Here is a 16,088-nt window from a genome sequence, read left to right on the forward strand (position 1 = left end):
TTTCAATTTACTCCACTTTAATGACATAATTCTTTCATTTCAATAACATAAACTCTTTGCCCTTTTCTTTGAAACCCGAAACATAAGTAAACACATGGCACACACCAAATGCACTTTTGTCACACGATACCCCACTCCAAAGCAAAGCCATAACTCACTGTGAAGTAAGCTAACTCCGAATAAAATTTAAGTCAACCTAAGCAGAATTTTATAGTATTTTTAAGTGTTTACAACTTTGTTATTGATTTGTTACTTGCAACAAATGTTTGATTGTAATTATGTATATTGATCACAAGGCAAAAAGAAAGTATAAAAATAAAGCCATTCTATCAGAAGTCAGCTCAGTCAGCTCTAGCAGTTCACACAGCTCACTCCTAATAGTTGGAAGGCAGTCGTTTGCCCTAACTCTAAAAATCTTCTTTTATTTTAAAGGAATCTTTAGTCGGCAGGTTTGCCCTAAAGCTCTTCCATAAGATAATAGCACCTTTACTTTGACGATCCTGTTTCACATACATGACGATTCAGCATCACTTCACATGACGATCATTCAAGCACTTTACATGGCGATCCTGCCATAATGTAAATAAAAGTACTTTACATGGCGATCCTGCGGACGATCCTAAAAATGAATCATTAGTAAAAATGGCTGTCTGGGAAGGAAAGAAATACAAATTAGAAAAGAGTGAAAACTTCGACGAATACATGAAGGAATTGGGTGTCGGTATGATTCTACGCAAAATGGGTAACAGTATCAGCCCCACCGTTGAACTGAAGAAAGATGGTGATAATTACTCTTTCACCACTACCTCAACCTTCAAGACAACTACGGTCAACTTCAAGCTGGGCGAGGAATTCGATGAAGAGACACTTGATGGTCGCAAAGTAAAGAGCGTCTTCACTCTGGATGGCAACAAATTGGTGCAAGAACAGAAGGGTGACAAACCATCGACCATTATTCGTGAATTCACTAACTCCGAGCTAGTGACTACTCTCACCCTCAACGACGTGAAGTCCGTCAGAGTCTACAAGGCTGTATAAATGCGCAGTGCGCTACATGCGAAGTTCAAAACAACAGTAACAAAAAGCTAAAGTAATTTAAAATAAAAAATGCCACTTCTTGCAATAAACTAATGATTGAAAAACTAACTATCATACAGCATACATTGTCCTTTATAAAACTACATATATGTACATATATATATATTTTGGATTGTAAATATCCCAATTTTGTTTATGACTGATTATTTGCTGATTAATGCATAAAATAATGTAATCAAAAGTATGAAGTTGTTATTAGGTAACAATTAACTATTTTTATGTGATTAGGCGGCTAATTAAAGTGGACTAATTCTCAATATTATTAACGACGCGCATCAAATTGTTCACACATGCTATGATAAATATTGTTAAATAGAGATTTTTCGCTAATGCATTTAACATTTAATTTGAAATTTTTATCATTGACAAATATTCAAGCACAAAACCGGCATAAGAACAAATGTGACTTTTGCATTCGGTTAAATAAACATAAAATTGAATATTCGTGCACCTTAATGAAAATAAAAAAGTGTAGAATTTATATTGTATTAATTTAATAAAATGCACAATGTCGTTGAAAAAAAAAAAAAAAATTTCAATAAAATTTTGTTTTTCAAAATTTTAATCTAGATATTAATAAAACAAAAAATATATATCATATATTACAATAAAATGAAATTCTATAATTACATTACAAGCAAGGCAAAATGAACACAAACGCCGATGCATTATCACGAATAAAGATAGACTCAGACATACTAAAAAAAAATGATACCAACGAATTGTGATGACAATAATAAAATGTTTATAATAACAAGGGGAATGTCTGCCAAAAACAACACCAGGGTAGACAAGGAGAACTACAACTCTCATTCGAAGTCAGGCCAACTTCACATTTGGGAATGTACGTCCATAGCTGATATAAGAAATATAAAAAGATTAAAATTCGTATACGAAGAAAAAATGAAAGGATCCGAAATACAGATAAATAAAAAAGGGGATATAATAGTCCGATATAGTGAGGAGCCTCTGAAATACGTTTCAATCATGGCGAAACTATCATCAATAGCGACTAAAAGAAATATAGAAAAGCTAGCGCTAGCAAAAGATAATTTATTAAAAGAAATGAATATTGAAGATTTTAAGAATGCATTCAACAAGTTACAAAGTGAAAGAATAGAACAAAAATTAAGACCCCTAAGAATAATTTTATATAAAGCCCCAAAACAAATTAATGACGAAGAAATAAAAAAAAAATTAATCTTTGAGTATCACAATTCAGCACTAGGAGGACATCTGGGTATAAGAAAAACTATCTTAAAATTAAAACAAAAATACATATGGAAGAACATGAGAAAAATGATAAAACAATATATAAACAGTTGTAAAGAATGTACTCGAAACAAACAGACAAAGTACATAAAAGAAAAAATGACAATAACGGACACACCTAGTACAAGCTTTGAAAATTTAAGCATAGATACAGTAGGACCATTGATTATATCAAATGGTTTCCGATATATTTTAACGGTACAATGCGAACTGACAAAATACGTAATCCTATTCCCAATGAAAACTAAAGAAGCAATTTCTATCGCAAAGACACTAGTAGAACAGGTAATACTAAAACACGGACTTTTTAAAACATTAAAATCTGATCGAGGTACAGAGTTTGCAAATGATTAATGAAAAATATTTGCGAAATACTAAATATAAAGCAGACCTTTTCAGCACCCTATCACCATCAGACAATAACAGTTGAAAGAAGTCACAGAGTCCTAAATGAATTTCTGTTACACTTCGTAGAAAATCACGAATGGGACCAGTGGTTACCTTATTTTGCATTTGCTTTTAATACCACGCCAAACATAGAGACGGAATTTTCACCGTACGAGTTAATATACGGAAAACTTCCACGCTTACCGACTGACATAATCGAGGACAATCAACCAGTATATAACTTAAACAATTACGCAAATGAGATGAAACTTAGACTAAAAGAGTCACTTCTTAGGGCACAAGAACTGATAAAACTAACAAAACAAAAGAGAAAAGAACTATATGACAAGAACAGTAACACATCAGAACTAAAAGTAGGTGACTGGGTATTTGTAAAACTAGAAACTAGAAGAAAACAGCAAAGTCCATATCATGACCCTTATCTCATAGTAGAGCGTAAAGGAGTCAATTCTGTATTACAAATTAACAATAAGCTTAAGGAATATCATAATAATACCCTTAAGAAATACAAAATCACCTAAAATATTATCATATTAAATAAATTTAAGAAAAATATACTATAAAACATAGAATTAAAAATAGATTTAGATATACTAAGAAACTTTTTAAGTCATAAAAATATTTTTATTGAAAACCACTGTACTTGCAAAATTTAAACAAATTTCTTAGCACAGTAATTTTCAATCTTAACCATAGGGGTGTAGAGTACCTCCACTTCACTTCCAAATATTCCTAATACTCCAACTCAAATTAAGTAAACCACTTCAATTCACTCTACTTTCAATTTTAATGACATAATTCTTTCATTTCAATTTACTCCACTTTAATGACATAATTCTTTCATTTCAATAACATAAACTCTTTGCCCTTTTCTTTGAAACCCGAAACATAAGTAAACACATGGCACACACCAAATGCACTTTTGTCACACGATACCCCACTCCAAAGCAAAGCCATAACTCACTGTGAAGTAAGCTAACTCCGAATAAAATTTAAGTCAACCTAAGCAGAATTTTATAGTATTTTTAAGTGTTTACAACTTTGTTATTGATTTGTTACTTGCAACAAATGTTTGATTGTAATTATGTATATTGATCACAAGGCAAAAAGAAAGTATAAAAATAAAGCCATTCTATCAGAAGTCAGCTCAGTCAGCTCTAGCAGCTCACACAGCTCACTCCTAATAGTTGGAAGGCAGTCGTTTGCCCTAACTCTAAAAATCTTCTTTTATTTTAAAGGAATCTTTAGTCGGCAGGTTTGCCCTAAAGCTCTTCCGTGAATTAGTAATTCTTTTATTTCGATGATACTGTTTCGCTCATTTACATGACGATCTTCGATACCATCACTAAAAGCACTCTACATCACTTGTACTTTACAATACCATTGGGACACCTAGCACATACCAGGCGAAACGACTGGCCACAAGTCCTCCAGTTCCCAACACACGCTCGCCAAACATAAATGGCGAAGTCTGCCAATGGCAAATTGTTGGTGAAAAAAGAAGGCGGATTAGAAGTGCTGCTAGCTCTTAAGCCAACTCGGAAAAACTGAAAAAAAAGAAAACGGTAAAATTAAGCCACACTCCACACTTGGAAGCACTCCTAATCAAGCCAAAGTCTGGCGACGCGGAAGCCAAAATAAAAGCCGATCGAAAAACAAGAGCGGGAGCAATCGGCTATTATAATAAACTTTAGACCCAAAACAGGGTCTCTGCATTAGCTGCGGCGAACCGGGCCATAAGCTCAAAGATTGCACAAAAATATCAAAATACTGTTTGTGCTCTGAAGTGAATTAGAGCTCGACATATTATATGATCAGTCGGGATCGGGAAGATCCGCAGTATAAAAAAACCAAAGCGTAAAATGAATATATTCCAAGCAAACATCCACAGAAGCAAAACCGCAGACTTGCTCTTATCACAACTGATAGCAGAAAAGAGCACGGACGTTATTATAATCAGTAAGCAATACAAACAAAAAAACCGGCAACTTGTAAGAGGACCCCACCTGTACTGCGGCATTGGGGCACCCGCTAGGAAGTGGGGTAAACACAACAGAAAACGGGAGCGGAAATAGCTTTGTGTGGCCGCGCATCCAACAAACCACACTAATAAGCTGCTATTTAAAGCCCAGCGATAACATCGAAGAATTCCGAAACAAGCTAGATGACACTGAAGATATGCCCGCGGGAGATCGGTATTTGGTGGACGTAGGAAATAGCTGAATGGAGACATGACTGTCTTCGCCTCAGACGGAAATACACCATAGTCAGACGAACCGGGCAAGCTACTGTGGACGCAGAAGCAGACAAGAGTGGAAAACGGGCGCTAAAGGCCGCTATTGCAAATAGCAAGAAAGAAAAATGGGAGGAACTCAGGGATTATCTAAATAGGGACGCCTGGGAACTTGGGTACAAGATTAAGGTGAAGAAACTGGGGGCCAGAATACCTGCACCGGAACTAATCTCGAGTGCAATGGACTACATCGTAAAAGAACTCTTTCCAAGTCACGAATTCAAAGAAGGCATTGAGCGTCAAATAAACGTAAGTCTCCAATATTCACCAGTCAGCTGCGAGCAAACTCAAAAATAACAAGGCACTAGGACCGGCCGGAGCTCCCGCAGAAGTTCTCAAGCAGACTCCAAAGTCTTACTAGACATGCACAACGCCTGTCTAAGAGAGAGAACTTTCCCAGAAATCTGAAAAAAGCAGCAAATCGTCCTAATAAGCAAGGGGAAAGGCAACCCGAACCCCCCTTCAGCATATCAGCCATTACGCATGCTCGACACAGCAGGCAAGCTCCTTGAAAGGCTGATCAAGCCTCGACGGACCTCAGCCATAGATAACGCCGAAGGACTATAAGCAAGACCGCATGGCTTTAGACGCAGAAAGTCTATAACAGGAAATTGAAACTATCTTAAACAGCGTAGGAGCAGCGCAACAGTGCAGTATACAATCCAGAAGTATAGGTATAGCGTTAGATGGGTGGACATACTGACCGCCTTAGAGCTAAGGCTCAAAATTCTGGCATACCTACAGCGCATATTGAGGAATTACTTACGAGAGGAATTACAAACCCGTCTATCAAACCCCAGAGGGTTGTCGTCACATCCGGAGCGGTACAAGGATCAATTCTCTGTCCCGACTTGTGGAACATTAGTTATGACGAGATAATCAATACAGGAATGCCCGATAGTACCTTTCTCATCGGATACGAACACAATATCGCCACAGCCATCCCAGCACGAAACTTTGAAGAAGTTCGTAGGAAATTAAACCAAGTTATGACACGGACCCACATGTGGCTACAATCCCGTGGCCTCAAATTAGCCTCAGAGAAAACGGAGCTAATACTTCTAACCAAGAAGTACATCCCATTAGAAGTTAGCATGCAAACTTGCTCAAATACGCTAACCACAAAAAAGGTTCTAAAGTACCTAGGCATAAGACTGGACGCAAGACTAACCTTCTTGTCCCAAATAAAGCACGTAGCAGAGAAAGCCGTTATGATGACATCCTTACTCAATAGACTGATGGCAAACATAGGGGGTCCAACCCAAACGAAACGGGAAATAATAATGGCTACCACGCTATCCGTTCTCTTAAACGGAGCTGAACTGTGGGCAAATGTGCTAAAGGTAAACCGATGCAAGCTCTTAACATCGGTACAACGAACGGCAGCCCAGAGAGTTGTTTCCGCCTACTGCGCAGAATCAGCGCCAGCTGTTCAAGTAATAAGCGGTTCAATACCGGTAGACTTACTAGCCTTTGAGAGGGAAAAGATGTGGGCTTTAAAAAGAGAGGGAATGGAAGAAAGAGTTAGCAAACTCTGGCAAGCGGTTCTTGCCAAACCGCCACATGGAACAGCAGGAACTTCGGTGAAGTCAATTTTTATACAACACAAATGCTTTCGCCGCACGGGTATTTTCAGAAATTACCTAGTGTAAATGAGCAGGTATTTCACATACGTGGATGCCGCCGAAGATAAAGCTGAATACACAGTCTTCCAATGCATGCGTTGGGAACAAGAACGCTGGACTCTGGAGAATACAATCGGCCACATAACCACTGAAAATGTAATCGACAAGATGTTAAGTAGAGAGGAAACGCAAATGACATGTCAAATGTGTTCATAATTTACTTAAAGGTTTGACATTTACGAAATGAGACGCTATACGCTTGAAAAAAATTGGGAAATATTGAAAACCTATTTCCAAAGTGGTGAGTCTTCTTCTTCTTTTCTGATGAAGCTCATTTTCACATCGGTGGCTACGTCAATAAGCAAAATTGTCGGAATTGGGGCTCAGAAAATCCACACGTTACTGTAGAGAAGCAAATGCATCCACAACGAGTCACTGTTTGGTGCGGTTTTTGGTCTGCCGGCATCATAGGGCCATTTTTTTTCGAAAATGAGCGAGGAGCCGCGGTTACAGTAAATGGCGAGCGCTACCGTGACATGCTCAACGAGTTGTTTCCAAAAATTAAAGAGGATGACAGGGACGACATTTGGTTGCAACAGGACGGTGCAACTTGTCACACTGCCAAAGTTACACTCGAACTTTTGGCTACCGTTTTTGAAAACCGAATAATCAGCCGAAATTCCGATATCAATTGGCCGCCTTGGAGCTGTGATTTAAGCCCGTTGGACTATTTTTTGTGGGGAGCCATTAAGGACAAATGCTATGCGAACCATCCAGAGACGATTGATGCTTTAAAACACGAAATCGAAGTTGCCATTCATGAAATTGGAGCCTAAACAATCGAAAATGTGCTTAAAAATTGGGTTAATCTACTCTCTCCTTAGCACATGCTCCATGGACGTTTAAAAGTTCCTTGAGAGTAACATAATCCAAAAGGCATCACGAAAACTACCACTCACACAATCCATCTCCAATTCTGAAGGCAGTCTTCTTACAATCGCAATCGTCAATTCCTATCTGCCAGTAAGCACTTTTTAAATCAAGCGTGGAAAAGCATTTCGCGCCGAAAAAAAAGGCTACAGTGTCATCTATTCGTGGTAACGGGTACCTGCCCTTTTTTGCGACTTCATTCAGCTTTCTATAATCCACACAAATTCGGATGCTTCCATCTGTTTTCTTAACGAGCACAACTTCTGCAAGAGCTTAACTGCAATAACTCCAGTTAACTGCATATCCGAAATTATCTGATTTGCTTTTTGGCGCTTTGCTAGTGTAAGTCGACGTGGAACTTGGCGAATTTGCTTTGCATCTCCTGTATCTATTCGATGTTTTACGATGGCAGATTTTTTAAAATCGACGTTGAATAGGTAGCAGTATTTCTCCAGCAATCTCTTAGGTTTTGTCCTCTCTTATTTTCTGCTTCCTGAAATTCTTCTCTTTCCTGTCGGGGTCCATCGCAGCTTACTATGGCTTCTACAGCCCGGCATTTACCATTAACAGCTCCGTCAGCGCAAATAACTGGTCACTTGAATATATGTGTGATCTTGACTGGAACCTTCTAGTATTTTTCTTTCTATTGTTCTTGGCACGATTATGTTCGTCTTCTCCTTAGCAGCTTCTATGGCCCACACTTCATTTGAGCCACGGCCTCCTTTCACATTACCCCATTTGACTGATTCTGATTTTGTCGGATTCCGTTAACGGTGACTTAGGGTTATATTTTTGCACTGTACATTTGGCTCTTATCCGATACTCAGAGGTATCTCTATATTCTGACACGACAAAGCCCTTTTACTCAAATCCAAGGTCAATCTGTGCAGCAGCATGAATTCTATGCCGAATTTTTAAGATTAAATTGGTTTAAATTTATAGTGTAATAATTTTTTAATAAACAAAAATGCATACTTTTAAAGACTTCAAAGGGACTTACACCAGTTTCAAAATCAGCAAAAAGTAATAATCTAACCAAACCAATTTTTTTAATGAAATTTTTACTAAATACAATACAATAAAAACGAGGCTTTAAGGGGGGACCCTCATTTATCGGGTCAAAAAAATCGATTTTTTGGAAATAATTTTAATCTATTCTACAACTATTTAAGAATATACTTTCAAAATTTCAAGTCGATATCTGTATTTTTGAAGGAGTGACAAAATTTTTAACAGGACGCGACGGGTGGCCTGATCGCCTGTATCCAAAACTTTAAACGCGTTTTTCTCGAAACATCATTTTTCGATTTTGTGTACACAATTGAGAACGCTGTATTGAACCAATCGGGGTTTACAATAGCTTATTTTAAAGATAATTAAATTGTTTTCAATGTGACATTAAGTGTTTTTTTAAAAAAAAAGATTTTCATATTTTTTTGTAATTTTAAAGTCAATTTTTATGCATGAAAAATCACTTTTAACATAAAACTGGGTAAAAAATATCAATTTCGACATTTTTTTTTTAAATCAAAATGTCACATCGAAGGTATTATCCTAAAGTTTTAAAAAAAATTTGGTTTTTTTATTTCAGAAAAAAATTCAGAGCGCTAGAATGTACACAGATAGAATGAGGTGCCATGGACGAGGTGTATATTTCCTTACTTAAAATGTTTTCTTTCTTCTCCGAAAATTTTTGTAGACAGTCAAGACATTTATTAAAGTACTTTATGAATTACAAAACGTTTGAAGTTATTTTACCTGAGAAAAAAATTCCCAAAAATGATGAATTTTTCGACCGTCTAAATGAGGGTCCCCCTTAACTCAACATTTACCACCCAGCCAAAATTATTTATTAATATATGTTATTTTTTTCATTATGATCAAGCTTTTAAAAATAGTCAAAATATATTGGAGGGATATATGTTAAGAAATTAATAATTAAGAATCTTCCACGTGAGGGTAATAAATTTAGTGATTCAAAATCTCCATTCTCAGTAAATTAAATTTGTATATGGTTTGCTTTTTAAAACCGTTACATCACATATCTTCAACCAATTTACTTCTTAATTTATATTCATTTTATTAATAATATTGATACGAATTTCTTACGTTACTGGCAACACACTTGCTTTACTTTATTTCCACCATTTTAATAGGACTATGGTTAAGTTCGTGCGGTTTTTTTTCGAAATTTCAAACTTTATTGACGTAAAATGGTTACAAATTTAATATTCAAAGTATTGTCCATCGCTTGCTACTACTTTTTCCCATCTTTCTGGCAATTCACGGATTCCCTTTGTGAAAAATTCGGTCGGTTTTGCCGCAATCCACGAATCGATCCATTTTTTGACTTCATCGTAATTACGGAAGTGCTGGTCAGCCAGGCCATGTTGCATCGATCGGAAGAGATAGTAATCCGATGGCGCAAGGTCTGGACTATACGGCGGGTGGGGTAGGACATCCCATTTGAGCGTTTCTAAGTATGTTTTGACCACTTGTGCAACATGTGGCCGAGCATTGTCATGTTGCAAAATAACTTTGTCGTGTCTATCGGCGTATTGCGGCCGTTTTTCTCGCAGTGCTCGGCTCAAACGCATCAATTGTCGTCGGGAGACATCCCCCGTAATCGTTTCATTCGGTTTCAGTAGCTCATAATACACAACACCCAGCTGGTCCCACCAGATACACAGCATAACCTTCAGGCCATGAATATTCTGCGCCGACGTCGATGTTGAAGCATGGACAGGGTATCCATACGTTGCCCGACGTTTTGGATTGTCGTAATGGACCCACTTTTCATCGCCAGTCACAATTCGATGCAAAAAACCCTTTCTTTTGTGCCGTTGAAGCAGTTGTTCGCATGCCATAAAACGGCGTTCAACGTCTCTTGGCTTCAATTCATACGGCACCCAATGGCCTACCTTTCGGATCATTCCCATGGCTTTTAAACGTTTGGAAATGGTTGATTGATCAACTCCCAAAGTTTTTGCAACCTCTTCTTGCGTTTGAGCCGGATCTTGATCGAGCAATTCCTCCAATTCGGTATCCATGAACTTTGGCGGCGCACCCTCGCGTTCTTCGTCTTCCAAGCCAAAATCACCACTTTTAAAGCGTGCAAACCACTTCTGGCACGTTCGCTCAGCTAGAGCATGCTCACCATAAACTTCCACCAAGATACGATGACTTTCGGCTGCTTTTTTCTTCATATTAAAGAATTCCCCGCAAAAACACATTATTTGGCACGAAATTCGACATTTTCAAGTGTGGTAAAAATATTGTTGTTTACGCTTCAAATAAAAAACTTATACTGACGTTTGTGCCTTACGACAGTAGCTCTCCAATGAATGTTTGGAAATGTGGATCGATGGAATAATAATCAAGTTACGCCATCTGTTGTAAAACCGCAAGGAACTTATTCATAGTCCTATTACTTTACATGTACACGTTCACCTTAAGACTGAATAATGCTATAACTTTTCGCTTATTTGTTTACAAGTTCAATTTCCAACTGAATACCCTATGCGCATGCACCTCTGCTTATATACATATATGTGCTTAACAACTATCGTAATTTTTAGATCTGGCAGCTCGCATCTTCTGGCGAGTTCTGTTGTTGTAGAAGTTTACTTAACCCTGTTGGTGCGACGTAGTCACCTGTCGTCTTCGTCTAACTCATCCAACGGTAGACCCAAAAAGTATGCTCTGTCTCTCTATCTGCTGTCGCCATCAAGGCCAATTCATGGTTTTATTTTCACGTTTCGTTTGCTACTGTTGCCAGTCGGTTCGCTACACTGCCCTCCTCTTAAGTCTTATCGTCTGGATTAGACACCAAATCCCTCGATCCCAATGAAGCCAATCTTTCCAGATGCACTGATTTGACTTTTCTCTGTCCATTTTTACAGTGCTGTATACGATGCACCACATCATTCAATCTTATAATCACCCCGTATGGACCTTCCAAGTTTTGGAGAAATCCCTTTCCTTTTTCCCTAGCAATGGTTTTGGGAGCATGGTTTGGTAGAGCGTACACTTCTGGCCACTTACTGAAGTAGTCCATAATAAATTGTTTGAAACGCGCTTACAACATCCCAGGCTCAAATGGTGAGCTTGTTTTTTTTTTGTGTGTCGGAACAATTAGCACTCAGACATGAATTAAGTTCATTGTACTACACTTGACTTCCCTTTTAATTTTCTTTAAATCTACCCGATCTCCGAAGAAATCTGAGTAGATCTTGTAGTGCCAAGGACCGTCGTTTCTTAACACATCAGTGCCAAAGACCTCAAACCTGATTCGAGCGAAGGCGGGGCAGACGCACAGGATGTGGTCCGCCGTCTCTTCCTCCTCTTCACAAGCTGGGACTGAAATGCCCAACCTTTCCATGTGCTTCGCCCACAGAAAGCGGCCCGTCATCAGTCCAAGCAACTGTATGCACTCCCTTCTGCTTAATGACAGAGGGGCTTGCGACAGTCGGTCGTCCATCTGTAGCCTCTCTCAGTCTGCCAAGCTCGTTTGTGGGCTGTAGTAACCCATTTGCTAACCGTGGCGTTGATGGCCGCAGAAGGAAGTGGTAAAACGGGCTCTGAGGTCAACTTCGTCCGTAATTTCAGCTAGTTAAAATGTGTGAGCTACTGAAAAAGCTGCAGTAACGACTTCGCAAAATGCCTTTCCAGAAATCGGAGCTCTTTCTCTTCTGTAACTGCTGGAGCTTGTAACCAACCAGTGGTTACACATTAGCATTTACCAAATCTGCCGGCATGATTGAGTTCGTTACACCTGTGTCCAGAGTCAGCACCTGAGATCGACGATTTACAGTTTCCCTTATCGTCACTTGTTGCTTTTCCCACCAATATGAGAGACAGAAACTGCGTGGCATTTAGTTGTGGGATAGTTCTCACCGATGTTTAACGCCTGCTGTGTATCGGGAGTGCCATTGTCAGTTTCAGCGCCTCGCTTTCTTCTACCTGAGTTCGTCTTCGCCTGGCTGCATAGTAAACTGAAATTGCGGGTCATATGTCCGGTCTTACCGCAGTTCTAACACTTCATATCCCAGCTCCTTTGTATGTATTGAGGAAAGGACTCCCTTAGTACTTTCCTCGTGGTTTCCTTCATGGAAGTAGGCTCTTCAACCTGACTGACTTTATCCACTGGCAAACGATACCTTCTCAGCGAACGTCCCCTTCGGTGTCGAGTATGCTGGCCGTTTCGTGCCCTAATCTCGTATACCTCTTATGAATGCCTGACACGGCTGTTTCTTTCGGAACCCAAAACTGGTAGCCATGCTCTAGCAAAGGCAGGACACGCACAGAGAAATTGCTGAGTGCTATCTGCGTCCGTCAAGCATGCCAGGCACACTGGGTCCTCAATGATCCCAATGGTGGTCATATGCTGACCCCATGGGTTGTGTCCTGTAATGATACCGACCATCAACCGAACGTCTTTCCTTCTAAGTTTTAGTAGAAAGTTTGACAGTTTTCTGTTCGGACTTGTCACAAAACACTTTGCAGTTCTGCAGCGTTCTAAACCGGACCATCGTTCTTTATGTAGATTGCCTACATAATCACTGATCCAATTCATGATTCCTGCGAAACTGATTCCGATTATTGGCTCTGGCCCTTGTGGGGGAACCACTGATCCACAGAATTAAGCCTCTTCTTACATTCTTGAACAATGTTTGAGGTTTGCTTCGCGTTCTCCAGGGCCTTCAGCCTGCTGTCACTGAAAACTCCAATCTGTTTCCCGCTCCATCTTCTCTCGATTATCCATTCGGCTACTTTCAGTATGGCAAAAACTTCTGTTTGTAAAACAGTTGCCATTTCCCCCATAGCATAGTGATTTCATTCTTGGACCCATCGGTAAAGAAAATATCCGTCAAACCTTCCTGCATGCATTCTGGATTGACAACAAATTTCCTTCCAAATGAAACTGTGGGTATCAGGTAGTCTTTAGGTGCCAAAAACAGTTGATACTGCTCAGATAGCAACTTAACGTGATGTTACGTTTGTGATGATTGGTCTGATAAGTGTTGTGTATATCCATAGCACCACAGTAGGTTTCAGACCCCAGGTTTTACCAAAGGCTCTACGGCATTGCTGAAAAATCCTCAATGCGCGATTCGCCTTCAGTGAAGCGTGTGTCTCGCAAGTCAGCTTCTTATCGAAGATTATATATATATAATTGTCGCGTACACCCTTTTTGGGTGTTTGGCCGAGCTCCTCCTCCTATTTTTTTTTTGTTTGTGGTGTGCGTCTTGATATTGTTCCTCAAATGGAGGGACCTACACTTTCAAACCGACTCCGAACGGCAGATATTTTTATGAGGAGCCTGTCGAGGGGCGACCGCTATTAGAAATGTTGTTTTTCCTAATTTTGGTGTTTCAGCGAGATTCGAACCAACCACTCGGCTACGGCGGCCGCCTTTAACTTCATCGGAAAGACCAAGTGTCACACCTTTCAGTGTTGGAAGACTGAGTCCATCCAATTTCCGTTTTCTCGTAAACAAGACTATTGTTGCTTTATTCGGATTAACAGAAAGACCTTGTCTCGTGCACCAGTCATCGATTTTGTCTAGAATCCTCTGCACTTCCGTGCAAAGCCTCCTTAGGGTTTTATACGATGTTAGCGCACAGACATCGTCCGCGTATGCTTGGACATGAAAACCGAGTTCCTGCATCTCCGCTAGTAGAGAATCTACGACGAAGTACCACAGCATTGAGCTGAAAGTGGCATTATCAAAAGCCCCCTCAATGTCCACGAATGTTGTGTATTCGTCAGCTTCTAGAACGGCTTCAATCTTGCTAACAAGATTGTGTAAAGCTGATTCACATGATTTGCCACTCTGGTAAGCGTCTTGATTTCTACTAAGTGGACTTCTCGGCTATACCCCCACTCGAATATGTTTCTCCACCACTCGCTCTAGACTTTTCAACACGAACGATGATAAACTGATTGGTCTAAAACTGTTTGCTAGAGAATAGTCATCTTTTCCTGGTTTCGGAATAAATACTACTCTTACGCGCCGCCATTGGAATCGTATATAACCAAATGCAAGACAGGCAGCGAAGATACTTTTCAGAGCCTCAAGCCGCCTGTCTCCTCCTTTTTTTAAGTATTGCTGGATATATTCCGCCAGGTCCAGGGGACTTAAAGTTCTCAGGGGAAGACAAGGAAAACCTTATCGATTCTTTTGTCACTATCCGACTAGCAATATACCAGCTGTACCTAGAGGTTCCACCGTTGCTACCGTTATTGTTCATGCCACTCTCTACTTCAGAGAGAGTTCTACTACCCGGAAAATGGGTTTCGAGTAGAGCATTAAACATTTCAGGCTTTCCAATGAAATCCAGCCTTATTGAGCGGTCTAGATGAAGGACCTTACAAAGTCTCGCTGATTTCCCTCATTTCTTCGACGTTACTGCAGAAATTTCTATTGGATTCAAGTTTGGCGTTCCGTACTTTTTTCTTATATTCTCTCTGTGTAAGTCGATGGTTGGCCCAGTCCTCTTCTGTTTGGGTCTTTAAGGCCTTATTAAGAAGTTCTCTGTACCGTACGAAAAGCTTCGACAGTTCTGGGCTCCACCAAGGAACCGTTTTCACCTGCCTACTTTGCCTGAGTGGGCACAGTTCCTCAAAGCATTTGATTAAAATACCTTCTAATTTCTTAGTAGCGTCTTCAATCAGTTATACTGATTTTAGTTTTTTCAGGTTTGGTAATCGCTCTGTTACAAGCTCACCATACCTGTCCCAGTCCACATTTCGAAGATTCCTACCGAATCGTATTGATATTGTATCAATTCCCAGTCGGAATTCGATAAGACGATGATCAGAAAGAGAGTCCTCTTCCAAAACTCGCCATCGGTTGGTTTGATTTCTAACTGACCCATTGGTAAGTGTTAACTCAATCACCTCTTGTCTCTTTTTGATGACAAAAGTTGGTTTGTTACCAGTGTTTTGAATGACCAAATCGGATGACAGGATAAAATCCAGTAACTTGAGACCTCTGGGGTTGCATTTGGAGATTATTGGATTCTGCATACTTGATCACTTCTCTAAGATCCCTCCAAGGAGGTGGCTGTAAAGAGTCGTAGGGTAGGTAGGCCGAAACTATGATAGCTTCGGCACTGTTCCCACTCTTCAAGTACTTCATCTTTGCAACAACGATATCTCCGGAGCATAGCTCTTTTAACATCGCGTGTTCGGTCAACCTCAGCATGATAATACATGCTCGCGGTCTCACATTCACTTCACAATGAAGTATTTGCCCCACGACATAGCACCTAGACCACAGATACGCTTGTGACATACCCATGGTTCTTGTATTAGTATTATGTGTGGGCTTCTTTGGAGTTTTGCATACCTACGGCACAGGAAAGCCGTAAACGCTTTGTTATGCTGCAGATTTATCTGTGTAAATATTACTTCAGTCATGAGACTCCACCTCATCCTGGACACGGAAATGGATTCGC

The 16,088-nt window shown here is 39.7% G+C and overlaps 1 protein-coding gene across 1 annotated transcript; it reads left to right on the forward strand.

Annotated features, from left to right (window-relative positions):
* Positions 1–634: 634 nt before the first annotated feature.
* On the forward strand, positions 635–1,156 carry LOC129251205 (probable fatty acid-binding protein). Its single transcript, XM_054890565.1, has one exon. It carries the CDS (start codon positions 643–645, stop codon positions 1,036–1,038), a length of 396 nt encoding a protein of 131 aa, XP_054746540.1. The 5' UTR covers positions 635–642; the 3' UTR covers positions 1,039–1,156.
* The last annotated feature ends 14,932 nt before the right edge of the window (positions 1,157–16,088 follow it).

Source organism: Anastrepha obliqua, unplaced genomic scaffold (assembly GCF_027943255.1).
Source record: "Anastrepha obliqua isolate idAnaObli1 unplaced genomic scaffold, idAnaObli1_1.0 ptg000009l, whole genome shotgun sequence".
Classification (NCBI taxonomy): Eukaryota; Metazoa; Arthropoda; class Insecta; order Diptera; family Tephritidae; genus Anastrepha; species Anastrepha obliqua.